General features: G+C 39.1%; 1 protein-coding gene across 5 annotated transcripts in view; it reads left to right on the top strand.

Moving 5' to 3' along the window:
• myo16 (myosin XVI) overlaps positions 1-14,954 on the top strand; it is a 269,142-nt gene that overhangs the window by 223,755 nt on the left and 30,433 nt on the right. For 3 of the 5 annotated variants that reach the window (XM_048193121.1, XM_048193119.1, XM_048193122.1), the window contains exons 29-33: positions 2,049-2,145; positions 2,240-2,486; positions 6,722-7,092; positions 7,587-8,750; positions 12,131-12,298. In XM_048193121.1, the coding sequence (XP_048049078.1) occupies positions 2,049-2,145; positions 2,240-2,486; positions 6,722-7,092; positions 7,587-8,750; positions 12,131-12,298 (2,047 nt within the window). The remainder of the gene's footprint in view (positions 1-2,048; positions 2,146-2,239; positions 2,487-6,721; positions 7,093-7,586; positions 8,751-12,130; positions 12,299-14,954) is intronic. The other 2 variants (XM_048193120.1, XM_048193123.1) reach the window with 1 other exon arrangement.

The raw sequence follows: 14,954 nt of genomic DNA, 5'->3' as shown, positions 1-14,954 counted from the left end.
ATAGTTTATTAATCATTTACTTACACTTACTAAATGAACTACTGACAACTCCTAAATAACTGGTTTGTAAATAATGTAATACTTAATTTAGAAATGATAAATTGATTATTAATAAAGTATGAAAATACAATTATTAAACACATTATAGATATGCTTATAAATCAAGAATAAAGCAATTATAGCTGTATTTATAAACTACTTACAAATGTCTATTAATGCTTTATAAGTGATGAAATAACTATTAACTAATGCTTAACTAATGCTTCATAGTGTGCAGTTATTATAAAGTGTTACCCAGAATTCTTACATACTGCACCTTTAATCTCATAAAAGCATTCTGAGCCAAGGTGCAAGTATAGTTAACCACTTTCATGACTCAGCCGAACACACGAGCAATGTCCAGCAGTCTTCTTTGTGAGCATTTGAGTGTGCGGTTAAAAACTATAATGCCATCTGCTGTTAAAACTAAGCTCAGAATCGATTTAAGAAAGAAAATAGTCGATCCTGAATCATTGCATTCCTAATCAATGTATTGTCCCAGCCCTATTAATTATGTAAAATGCAATTTATTATTGTGCAAAAAAGAACAAAAAAAGAAAGAAGGCGGCACTATTTTTGCCAGGTTGTGATGTTGCACTGCTAAATATAATGGAGAATTGTGTCTATTTATGACTTGCCCAATGTGAGATCCACCAATGAGGTTCCCAAATATCAATAGGTTTTTTTTTTGTTTTTTTGAATGGGAGTATATGGATGCTTGGCCACTTCCGGCACTTATAAGAAGTGTAGATAGATTGGTGTAATTAAAATATACTATTTTACTTTTAACTTGTATGTGTGCTATGTATTTATAATGCTTCCTTGTGTATTGCAGCATTAGCTTAGCAACCTGAACATTAAACACAAAACAGTCTTTCCCTTAAACATTTTCATCATTTACTCTCCCACTTCAGTCCTATGCAAAGCATGCTGAGAACTAAAAATCCACTCATGCAGTTTTCAGTAAATGCAACAAAACTGATTAATCAAAAATGGACTGAACACAATGGGATTAAGTTTTGTTTAGCAATTGCTTTATCTCATTTTAATTAAAGGTGCCATCGAACGTTTTTTTACAAGATGTAATATAAGTTTAAGGTGTCCAGTGAATGTGTCTGTGAAGTTTCAGCTCAAAATACCCCATAGATTTTTTTTAAATAATTTTTTTAACTGCCTATTTTGGGGCATAATTAGAAATGCGCCGATTCAGGCTGCGGCCCCTTTAATTGCTCGCGCTCTCCGCCCCCCGCCCCCCAGAGCTCTCGACTCTATCATTGCATAAACAAAGTTTACACAGCTAATATAACCCTCAAAATGGATCTTTACAAAGTGTTCGTCATGCAACATGTCTAATCGCGTAAGTATGGTATTTATTTGGATGTTTACATTTGATTCTGAATGAGTTTGAGGCTGTGCTCTGTGGCTAACGGCTAATGCTACACTTTTGGAGAGATTTTTAAAGAATGAAGTTGTGTTTATGCATTATACAGACTGCAAGTGTTTAATAATGAAAATAGAGACGGCTCTTGTCTCCGTGAATACAGTAATAAACGATGGTAACTTTAACCACATTTAACAGTACATTAGCAACATGCTAACGAAACATTTAGAAAGACAATGTACAAATATCACTAAAAATATCATGATATCATGGATCATGTCAGTTATTATTGCTCCATCTGCCATTTTTCGCTATTGTTCTTGCTAGTCTGATGATTCGGCTGTGCATATCCACAGGGGTCTTTTAAACAAATGAGATTTATATAAGAAGGAGGAAACAATGGAGTTTGAGACTCACTGTATGTCATTTCCATGTACTGAACTCTTGTTATTCAACTATGCCGAGGTAAATTCAATTTTCAATTCGATGGCACCTTTAAGTAAATTGAACAAGCAGCATTTTTCCCTTCAGTGTATATACAGAAGGCAGTAAGTGACACACTGCTTACTGCTTACTTTTGGAACAGAGTTAATGTGATTATTTATTTGTCTTCCTCTTCTCTGTTCAGATGGGCAGCAGTAAAGTTTTCTTGAGATACTGGCAGGCTGATCACCTTAATGACCGTTGCCATCAGCTGCACAGGAAGATTATTATCTGTCAGAAAGGTAAAGAGATCGCTAGAGCGTGTTCATATTGAATGATTTGTCACTCGACTCATATTTTTACTTCACCTACTACACTCATGTGTATGTGATTCAGTGGTGCGTGGCTGGTTGGCCAGACAGCAGGTGTGTCGCAAGCTCACTTCTCGGAAGCAGGAGCAGTGCAATGTCCATCGGTTCCTGCAGGGAGCAGAGGACTTGGGTATGCACGCTTACGACAGCTTGGTCATCCAAAACGCAGCCGATATCGCACGAGAAAATGACCGCCTCCGGGGTCACATCAGCGCTCCACCACTGGGCGAGCGACCGGAACCTGTGGGCAAAGAAGAAGACTCACCAAAGAGGTGAAACTCATAGCAGACTTCTTTTTTCACTAACCACGAACTGTTAATGATCTTTTTAGATCACTTATAATTTGAAATATGCACAATTATCTCAATTTAATACAATTATTGAATTCAGGTAGCCATATGTGGGGTTACAAGGTTGTCTCCTGATCAGAAGTTTTGTCTCTAATTTTTAAAATACATATCAAGGTAATAATCATATTCATATTGGTCTCCCTGAGAGGATCTTCCACTTTAGGGATTATTTTATATACTCTAAATCAGGGGTGTCCAATCCTGCTCGTGGAGGACCACTGACCTGAATCAGCTAATCTAGGTTTTACTAGGCATACTAGAAACTTCCAGGCAGGTGTGTTGAGGCAAGTTGGAGCTAAACTCTGCAGAACAGTGGCCCCCCAGGGCTGGGTTTGGACACCCCTTGTTTAAATTATATTGACATTGCAAAGGGAGAACAAGAAGAACGAATAAAACTTGTTATAGGTTCCTCAAACCAAAGTGGAAGAGGCATATTTTGGAGTGTCTAATATAATCAGACACTCCAAAATATGCCTTTTCCACTTGGGATTGAGGAACCTATAAAAATTCATGGGAGGTTTTATTCGTTCTCCTTGTTCTCACTTTGCAAACAGAATGGGAACAGAATGCATCTGAGTTTGCCACTGATGTCAGAAGTACTTGTACTTTTTAAGACATTGCTAGTGATGTGGGAATTCAGCAAAAAGGAAGATGGATCACAGTTCAATCGTAGATGCTACAACAGTGGCACATACAGTGCGTACTACTGTCTGTAATGAGAAGAAAGGCAAAACTATGCAAACTGTCCACATCAAGATCAGATCTGCAAAAATATATATATTTTTTTATAATTAATAGTGGCAAAAGGTACAAAATGGCAAAATTTCTGATTGAATTAGCCATAGTGAAGGGGCTTTCAGGCACTCCACTTCAAGACCATCCCTTACAGTTACAGTAACAAAGAGCATTGAGAAGCTTGTTGCTTTATCCAATCTAGGGCTGCACAATTAATCGGAAATTAAACCGCACTCAATTTGGCAAAGGCTTCATTTTTTATGCACAGCTTCTCAGTGAAGCATGGCTCTGTGATCATCAGTATATGCTCCATCTGAAAGCCAGAGGGCGCTTTCGCGCAGAAACTCCAAATATGCCAGTACGCAGAAGTACGATATAACGCACGTCATTCCAGGAAATCCTTAAGGGCATCATACTACCGCTGTAGCTGAATAAACAGGATTGAAATGCTTTGATTGATTAAACATGACCAATAAACACACGACTATGACAATATATGGTTAATCTCAGTTTCTTCTTGGGTATTTTCATGATAATAAAGTATATTTATACTTCAATGCTAATCGACATAGCCTTTATCACTGTATAGAATACTAGGAAATAATTTGTTGTGTACCTTATTCTGTGTACATAATCTCACAGAAGGATGTTTTCAAACACTGATATTATGAAGTGAGTTTGGAGTAAAAATATGTTATCAAATGTTGTCTTTTGTTGGACAAGAGGTTCATGAATGCTTCTCATGTTTGGAAAGATGTTTGTCATATGTTGTTTTTTAAATACACATTATAAGCGATTCGAACTCGCAGTGCTTTCAGATGGAGCAGCATTTACTACTGATCACAAAGTCGTGCTTCATTGACAAGCTGTGCATAAAAAAATAAAAAAATTAATCGCAGCCTTTGCGATTTCATAATTGCACCAAGCCAAATTGGTTTAAACGGTTGCCAAGTTAATGCTAGTATCCAGAGCTGGGTATAACACGTTACATAGCGTTACTGTAGTCTAATTACTTTTCCTGATAACGCAGTAGTGTAACGCATTACATTTTAAATTTATGTAATTTGATTACAGTTACTGATGTCAATAAAATTACGTTACTTGCGTTACAAGAAAAAAAAAAATAGGTAAAGTGCATTTCTAAAGAAATCACGTTTGGCGCGGATGCGTCATTATGAATCACCGGAGAACGCGTGGAGGAGAATACCCGCTTCCCAAGACGAGCGCGGTCCAACCTCCTAAACAAGCTAGATTGGATTTTTAGGCGATTTGTTCAGGATCGGGAGAGAAGGTAACTTCTGAACAATACTGTTTTCAAATGTTATTATAAATGTTTTCAGCATTTCATTTTTTCCTGTCTTTAATGCAGTTACATACAAACATAAACACAGTTAAGATACCACACACATACATGCTACACACAGCAAGGAATGTTTAAGCTGTGTCCGAAACCAATCACTCGTTCTCCGATTCACTAATCCCTATATAGTGTATGTCATCTGAGTGCACTATATCTGCAAAGAGTGAACGAAATGAAGTGAGTAAATTCGGAGGCTGATGTAGACTATAACTGTGCGTCGGAGAGCTGGAGCTGTCACAGAAACGGCTCAACACGTGATAAAACTAGGCCTACTTTTATCCTACATGTTATTTTATAAAATAATATTAATAATAATCTTGATGACTTTATTTTGTAATCATACATACCTGCCAGCTTTGTAGTTTAATCGATTGAATGGTTTGTCATGCTTAATATGTGTTCATAATCATTAAATACTATTAAAAAAAACGGCAATAAACATTAACAAGTGTACAATATTTCATATATTTATTAATTTATATTTCATATATTTATAAGTTATTTTTAGTTTGTTAGAATCTCACACTCACAGATGACGTGGTTGTTGAGCGCCCTCAGGCGACTGTTATGATTGCATTTGAATGAATAAGCTACCTATAGATGATTAACGAATATTCAAGTCAAGTTGCTGTTTTCATACTTCTGTAATATTTTTCAGTCAATATGAAATTACAGAAAGAACTATGAGTTTCAGTTTGTTGCGTATTTTTGTAGGTTTCAAAGTAACTTGAATGTAAAGTAATTAGTAATCTGATTACTTTTTACATGCAGTAATCAGTAATGTAATCAAATTACAATTTTAATGTAGTAATTTGTAGTGGATTACTTTTTTTGAGTAACTTACCCAACACTGCTAGTATCAGGTAATCAGTATCATTAGTAAGGTGAAGCTTAGCAAGGAACCTTTTTTTTTTTTTTTTTTTTTTTTTTTTTTGACTTGTAACTGCAATGGAAATATATTCACACAAACATAAACACAGGTGTATTTGGGTGGTCTCAGTCAATCGGCATACAGTATGACCATCTGCTCTTATGATGGGGGTGGGCTTCTTGTTCTTCAAAACATGCACACACATCACATACATTCGATTTTAGCATCACAAATGAGAGAGGTTCTGGTGATTGGGTGATGGGGGTTTCATGCTAATCTAGATGTGACAAACTCAATCAGTGAGTCAAGAGGAACTCCATGCTGCTAATCAGAGAGAGATAAGACCCACCACCACTCTGGGTTGCTGAAATCTCCTTAGGGTTTTAAGTCACTGTAACCCCACACCACCCCCGTTCCCCCGAACACCATCCACCCCAACACTCCATCGCCTTTCCTGCAAGAACAACAGATGGTAGCTCAGATTAAAGGGGAAATATCAAACAAGGGTATGCATGTCACATTATAGTATTACAGGAAGCTGCTTAGACTTAAACAATCAACAATGTAAATAATCTTTTCAGGCTTTAGTTCTGTATGTCATGCTAATTTGGTGTTATCATTTTCTGCTATAATGAGGGAAAAAATGTGTACTGAAATTGAGAAGTCTCTAATACTAAGGCATGCTGAAAAGCAAATAAATTAATTATTATTAGTTAATTATACAATTAATGACATAAGCTATTTAGCTTCATTCAGAGCAGTTCAGATTTGAGATACCTGATTTTTTTTGTGAATTAATAAATGCATATGGTGTAATTAGTAAGGTTGTATTTATTTATTTATCTTTATTAAGGAAACACCCATAGCAGTTGGTGTAGTGTATTGAAATCTTAGCCCACATACGAATGGACAGCTTGACATTGGTGTATTGATTTTATGAAGGTTGAGATTTATCCTATCACACTTGGCAGCTGCTTAGCACCTTCACTACCCATCATACATTGAGACAGGACATATGCTTCTAGCATGATAGTGAGTAAATGATTGAAAGTATGAACATATGAATGAATAAGGATTTGCAAGATACCAAGTAATACCAATCATGATGAATTACACTAGAAATCATATCCCCATAAGCAGTTTTACCATTTAAATTTGTTGAATTATTCATCCGTTCATCCTTTTGTTTAGGGTTGTTGAAAAAATTGGGAGGGTCAATGATGTGGCGGGCCGTGGGGGGAACCGACCACTCCGGCATTTCCGCTCAAGCTCTGTGCCTCTCCCTCTGGTAATGGACAGCTTGGTACACTCCAGCATTGGGACATCAATCAAAGCAGCCCTTCAGCCTGTGCCACACTCCACTGAGGAGGGGAATGGAGGGAACCTCTCCTCCCCACGAAAACAACCTCCTCCCAAACCCAAACGAGACCCAAATACACGTCTGAGTGCATCATATGAGGCAGTGAGTGCAGGGCTGAGTATTGCACCCAAAGACAGCCCTGCTGAGGGTCAAACCTCACCGTCTGGAAGCCCACCAAAAAACCAGCTGTCTCCTTCTGATCGTACGTATAAATATCAGCTCAAACATTCACTAAATGGTGTGCAAAAGTATGTGGACACCTTAAAATAAATGATGTACTGACCTGCACAAAGCCCAAACCTGAAACCAAATGAACACCTTGGGGATGAATTGGACTCTGACCCAGTCACACAACATTAGGATCTAACCTCACTAATGCTTTTGAGCCAGAATGGGAGCAATCCCTGCATCCATGTCCCTACAGCTAGTGGAATTGGAAACAGTTACAGAATACTTGCTATTAAAGATAATGGTTAAATGTTCAGAATTCAGAATGTTCAAAATTAAATGTTCAGTAAGCACAATGTAGGTGTGTTTTGAAATGTCCACATACCTTTGGCCATGCACTGTACATGTTTTGTACAACAAAGCACAAATGTCTTCATCTAACTTAATACTGAGAATTGTACCTGGCATTCCAGTAAATGGCTTTTTCCTTTCCTTCCTAACCCATCCATCATCCGACTACGCCTCTAGCTCTCTCTAAACCACGGCCTCACAGTGATGACTACAGCACCATGAAGAAGATCCCACCCCCAAAGCCTAAACGCAGCCCTAATACTAAACTGACAGGCTCCTATGAGGAGATCTCTATACCCTCTCCTGCGCGCCCCACAGACATGAAACTTGTCAGCCTGGTACGAGGCGGCCACTGCTTGGGCCTCTTCCAGCGAGCAGCATCTGCAGATGGCCCCCATTCTTCTGTACTAAGCCTCTACCCTTGCCAGGACGAGGAGGATGTGTATATTGAGATGGTAGGGGCCTCACGAGCCCTCAGCCTGGCTGACTCCCACAGTCCAGAGCTGAGCGAGGCAGTATATGAGGAGATGAAGTACTTCCCACCTGATGAGGTGGGGTCAACTCCGGTGGTCAAGCCTGAAGTTGTCAATCCCACCACCACTACCCTACCTGCTCCAGTGCTGGAAGTCAAGAGGCCTGTGACTCTGATGGAGCACTCCGGCACTCTCGGGGGAAAGCAGCCAGGCAAGGATGGGACAGCATGTGACATTCCAGCTCCATTCCCCAACCTCCTTCCACACCGTCCCCCACTTCTGGTCTTCCCTCCATCCCCTGTCACCTGCTCACCCGCCTCGGATGAGTCCCCCCTTACCCCTCTTGAGGTGAAGAAGCTGCCGGTGTTTGAGACCAACCTTAACTACACCAGCCAGGACGGGGGAAGCCCACTCTCACCCCAGTACACCCGGCAAAGGGCTGATTCCTCACCAAGTCTTTCTGTCTTAATGCCAGACAAGTCCACGCCACCCTTGACTCCTCCCCCTCCAGCAGTACTTCCACCTCCCTACCGCCCCCCTTCTCACTTCCCCTTCCCCCCTGAGGCAAACTTCTTGGCCCTGACCCGTGCAGCTTCTGTGGCTAGCACCGATTCCCCCAAAGTCTCCCATAAAATGGCACACGGTCTGGCAGAGACGCCTTCAAGCAGTTCCAAGCCTCCCTTCTCACCAGTGAAGACCTCACGACCAGAGCCCCGCAGAGCTCACTCCTGCTCCTCCTCGCCTCTGCTCTTCAACCCTGCCAATGGGAGACCCCTCACTAGCCCCCTAGATGAGCTAAACACCATTTTCAGCTCAGGGCGCAGCCTACTCCGCAAGTCCACTACAGGAAGAAAGATCAGAGACAGCGGTGAGTGAAAGTGTGTGTACCTGTTTGGATACATGTACTTTAAAGGTGCTGTATGTAATTCTGGTGCCATTTGTGGCACCAAACGGACCAAAGAGCTCTCTCAGGCACTTCTCCTGTAGTTGTGCCGGTGTTGTCCAATGTCAGGCTGCTCAGACAAACAAAGCAATTTTGAAAGAGCCACAGAGACCAGCACTTATGCCATTTGCTATAATCATCCTATACGAATTGCTTACTTGTCTATAGTTGCCATGTCAATCTGGCTTATGATAAAGTGTTTTAACATCAAATAATTATGCACAGCACCTTTTAAAGTGTTCACCCTTATGTCATTCCAAACCTGTATAACTTACTTTCTTATGTGGAACATGAAGACATTTTGAAGAATATGTCCCACTGTCTATACAATTAAAGGCAATGAGGTCCAAAACAATGTTGAATATTGAACCCCACTGACTTTCACTATATATATATGTGTGTGTGTTTCACAATAGAAAGCAAGTCATACAGGTTTAGAACAATCTGTCCGACCAATCATAAATGATGACAGAATTTAAATTTTTGTGTGAACTGTCCTTTTTAACGTTTTTATTAGGTGCTTCAGACACATGAATTACAAATATTTAACATGTCTTTAATCACGTATTTTTATAGTTCATCAAAGGAGTTTGCACTCACCAGCACACATGGTCATGCTTAATTTGCTTCAGGACGATTAAAATAGTCTGGTCAAATTATAGAAACTTTCCCAGCACTAATGTCATTTCACATATGTGGTTATTGAAAAGCACATCCTGTTTAGTATGTTTTTTTTCTTGACTCATCCAGTGCCAGGCTTTGTGTTTGTCAAAAACAATGAGGTCAGTGCTGATAAAACAGACATTTACCATAAAAGCCACAGCGCTCTCTCTCAGAAACCCATTCAGATTAAGGCAGAGTGTTTATGTAAGATGGAGGTTTAGTCTGTATTTTGCATTTGCTCTGGATCACTTTTGTTATGATACCGCAGCAACTTTATCCATGAAACTGCCCTTAAATACAGTTACAGCATGCGCCTAAGGTTTAAACTGAGTCAAACTTACCTGGAATGGTGTTCTGGCACCTTTAAAATTAAAAACATTACCTTTTTATTTTTTTCCCCCCGAAGAAATGCTTGTTCACCTGTGGGAAAACGAAACTGTATATAACGCACATTAAGTACATTTGCTCTTTTCCTTAAATGGATAGTGTTAAATGTCACATTAAAATAAGATAATTTGATGAGGGGGTGTTCTTAGGAAGGATGTTGGGTGTGCGTGGCGATTTAGTTCACGTGCTGTGTCTAACACAGTTTCCCTTGCCTCCTCCTCGTAACCTTTGCATTTAATTAAAGATGCTTTAGCTCACATCTACTCCCATCATGGATTTATGAGCATGGATCCTATATGACCCCGACCCATATGTGGTTGTGTGCGAAATAAGTACTCTACTCAAATGTGTTCCACAAATGTGCAATTGACAAGTCTAGTCTAAATATCTTAGTCCATAGATAATTTTTTGTCTCTCTGTCTTCATTCAGTTTATTATAAAGGGCACAGGGGGTATTAGCTCCAGTCACATAAATATTACATGGAAAAGAGATGATGTAGCTATGAAATATTAAATATCAAAGTCTCCAGGTCTGCTGACGGATGTGAATTGCTGCAGTGTGAGTGAATCCCCAGAGTACAGTGTTGCGTGCGTGTGTGTGTATTTGTGTTTTAGAACACACGCAGTGTCGCTCCAGAGCAGGGGAAATTACTTCTCATGTTACTGTACATGTCAACGAGTGTGCCTGTGAAATGAACAAACATTAACCTGTCATAATATTTGTGTTAGTGTCATGCTTGAGGAATATTTCAAAGCATGGCTGCAACACAACCTTCTAATGCATTGTACTTTTTAAAGTGTTAGTTCACCCAAAAATGAAAATTCTGTAATTTATTACTTACCCTCATGCCGTTCCACACCCATAAGACCTTCGTTAATCTTCGGAACAAAAATTAAGATATTTTTGTTGAAATCCAATGGCTCCGTGAGGCCTGCATAGGGAGCAATGACATTTCCTCTCTCAAGATCCATAAAGGTACTAAAAACATATTTAAATCAGTTCATGTGAGTACAGTGGTTCAATATTAATATTATAAAGTGAAGAGAATATTTTTGGTGCGCCAAAAAAAACAAAATAACGACTTATTTAGTGATGGCCGATTTCAAAACACTGCTTCATGAAGCTTCGGAGCATAATGAATCATCATGTCGAATCAGCTGTTCGGAGTGCCAGAGTCACGTGATTTTAGCAGTTTGGTGGTTTGACACGCAATCCGAATCATGATTCGATGAGTGGCTTTATAATATTAATATTAAACCACTGTACTCACATGAACTGATTTAGATGCGTTTTTAGTACCTTTATGGATCTTGAGAGAGGAAATGTCATTGCTCCCTATGCAGGCCTCACGGAGCCATCGGGTTTCAACTAAAATATCTTAATTTGTGTTTCAAAGATTAATGAAGGTCTTATGGGTGTGGAACAGCATGAGGGTAAGCAATAAATGACAGAATTTTCATTTTTTGGTGAACTAACCCTTTAAGTTCAAGTGTTATTAAGCTCTCTCACATTGTGTAATCTGGATAATTTTTAGAGGTTTAATTTGCTTAATCTACTGAAATATTCTTCATATTGTGGACAGCATAAAAATGCAAACAGTAGCATTTCTACTTGTGGGCTTACGCTTTTACGCTTCTTACGCTAAAGACTGAGAGAATGTCATCAGAATGAAATTAAATATTTTTAAGAAAACCAATTTCACATCAGTGCTCAGATACACAATGTCTAGTGTAATGTAATGTGACTGTTTTCATCATATTGATTACATAGTCAGTAAAGGTCCACAAAGCTGCAGTAAATTAATCTATTATAACCCGACTCTGGCTGTGAAGTCAGATGCTCCTGACATGAGAGAGAGAATGCTGTAATGGAAACATGGCTGGTAACAGGGGTTTAAAAGGAAAGCTGACCCCTGTGCTATATCCATCCCTGTGATGGTCAGATCCAAGCGGACTCACATACCGCAAGGCTTAAACATCCCCCCGCTCTTACGCTCTCTCTGCCGTCAACGTCATCGCAAGACTCCATCATTCCCACAATTCCTGGCTGGAGCAGCTGCAGATGCCACTGCAGAAGTGTTAGTGACTCAAGGTGGCAGGTGTTAACTTGCATGTCACGTCATCACCTCTATTTGTCATTTACCGGTAACGCGGAGGTCGACAGTCACAGCGTGATGGTCTTTTGGTGCTGAAGCATAGGTTACATATCTTGATGTGTATTTATTGAATGTTTTTTATTCATTTCTATTCTATAGGACTGTCAAATTCCAACATTAACCTGCCAGGTCGAGAGGATCAAGGCCCAATCTCCCCGTCATCACAGTTACAGGATAAAAACGCCAACAACCACACCTCTCCCAACTCTTCAAATCCAGCCCCCATTGAGAATGGCAACCAGATCTCCAATGGTAATGGCACAAGAGGTTAGGGATGAAGGCTGAACACCAAACACTGGGTCTTATTTATTAACCACAAATGATTCAGCAGTTTCTAGATGTTTAGGAATAAATTGTGAAACCACTCAAATCAGCTTGCAAACGTTGATTTCTCTTTCAGGTCTTGCTCTTATACGGACAAATTCACACAAAAATTGTCAACATGCCCGTCTTGGCAAGTATCCTAGTAAACATAGTAGGTTATGTCTTAAGTGAATGTAAACAGTCGAGAAAGACAACGCATGTGTATCAGTAGTTTGGATTTGTGCATTATGTCTTAAAGTGACAACAGGCTAATATTTCTGCTGTTTGTGAAATCAAACAACAAAAGACGTGGCTATTGTAACTTAAAGGGGACCTATTATGCCCCATTTTACAAGATGGAAAATATGTCTCTGATCTCCCCCAGTGTGTGTGTGTAAGTTTTAGCTCAAAATACATCACAGATAATTTTTTATAGCATGTTAAAATTGCCACTTTTAGTGGTTTCAGCGCCTTTAAATGCAAATGAGCTACTGTGCTCGGCCTAAGAAGGCGGAGCTTCACAACCTTGTTCTCCCCTGTCAGGATTCAGTCAGGACGCACTAAAATGTCAGAAACTGCGAATATATGCTGCATGGAGATGGAACAGGTATAGTTTAGTTAAATTACTGTTATAACTTATATTGTCGTCTTGTTTTTATCAACTATATTAGTAAAAGCCTGTTGTACCGTCCGAATGATGGCCAAAACTATACAGATGAGTTTTATGACGTTTATTGTACTTCACACAAAAGATGAAGCATCCGTTTTCACTATAGAAAAACACTGTAAAAGCTTAATAAAACACAGTGTCAAGTGTGCATTAAATATTATCCATAAACTCTCTCTTTTCCCTTGTATTATCATCACCAACATATATAGTGAATAACACAAACACTTGTTACAACTAACAGTAAACAAATATATAAAGACATTATGCTTTTCGGGTGGTGCTTAATAAACTTTATACCCGTAAATAAACTCAGATGAACTGTAATAAAGTGCTCTCACCTTCATTACTGCCGTATCCAGTATCACTCTGGAGACTGTAAACTGGATCACAAACAGTTTTTACTTGTATATCCTTGAGTAGCACATTTTAGCACAGTCTCTGTTTTGTATTGTCCCACTGTATTGATATTCGTTCACAAAGCAGTCCGGTGTGAAATGATTTGCGCAGACATAAATGAATTTCGACAGAACTGAGGGAGCATTTTCCTGGAAAACCAAGTTAATCCACCTCATTTTCAGCAGCTCAGGTTTAGGGAGTAAATGAAGAGAGCTATGTGGATTAATCCATCCAGTTACAGAACACCTAAAACGCTTGGGAGACATTCTCCTCAGTGCAGCAATGGCGTACTCTCTGTGAACGCGCTCAGGGTGGTTCTATGTTAAAACGGCAGTGTCTGTCATTATTCGTGGGCGGGGCCTGTGGCTTTTGTGACGTCAGACTGCCAGGGATCTGGAAACGCTTGTTCTGAAACACTGCTTATGATTTATGGGGATTAAAAAAAAAAAAAAGGAGTAGGTGGATTTTTATCACTATAGGGTGGTTGTGTACACACACTGCCAACATACATTTATGTCCAAACACCATGCAAAACTGAATTTTGCATAATAGGTCTCCTTTAATAATGATTAATCTTTATTTAATTTATAAAGTGAAGATTATATACAATGATTATATACAATATGTACAAGACATATATACAATGATTTGTGCTGTTGCTTATAGTTTGTGTTCTTATTTTCTTTATTTTTATTTGACAGTAGTCATTTTTCCCTGAGCATAGCATATACTGAACCATACCGAAACCGTGACCCTAAAAACTATGATAAAAACCAAACTATGAGTAATTTGAATCATTACACCCCTAGTGCAAACTATGCTTGCTCATTATTTAACAGTTAGAGTAACACACATACATACATATAGCATTATCTTAAAGAGTGTATGGGTCACTGCTGGGTGTTTAAATCTTCCACCCAACTTCCGTGCTGTTTCAGCTAGAGTATAAAGACTAATGAAAGAGTACAGAGCAGCTCTCATTTGGTCTATATAACATATGTATCATTCGTCTGTATGTGCATTTATAGAACGATTTTTCTGACTCAAACTGTAGGCGTGGTCAAATTTACCATTGTTCAACAGATTTTCACAGGGAAAATCCAGTCATTTCAACAGGAATCCAATCAGGAATTTTGTTTGAGGGGAAATGATTTTCCAACACAGGGTTCAAGTTGGTTAACAGATTCACCATTTTGGCCAACATAAAAGAGTGGTGCTTCAGACATCGCTACACTATTGACGATAGACAATGGAGCTTTTTTTGCTTGAGAAATTTGAATGATTCCCAAAAAGTACCAGTTCATAAGAGTCGTTTGTTTGTGAATCAGACTACATTACGAATTACTAAATTTTGTTTCCTTTATTTAGACTAATTTAGATTCATTAAATTTAAATGAGAGTAAGAATAAATGTTGCAAATTTAACCCGATGTAAATCCGACTGAAATTGTGCTCAAGATTCATTTCTGACCACCCAACAGTGATGCGCGGGTCAATGTATAAACAACCCGCACCCGACCGACGTTTTCAACTAACCCGCCCGCAACTCGGACCG

This window comes from Megalobrama amblycephala, linkage group LG6 (assembly GCF_018812025.1).
Source record: "Megalobrama amblycephala isolate DHTTF-2021 linkage group LG6, ASM1881202v1, whole genome shotgun sequence".
Taxonomy (NCBI): domain Eukaryota; kingdom Metazoa; phylum Chordata; class Actinopteri; order Cypriniformes; family Xenocyprididae; genus Megalobrama; species Megalobrama amblycephala.
This window is presented reverse-complemented; position numbering and strand designations above follow the sequence as displayed.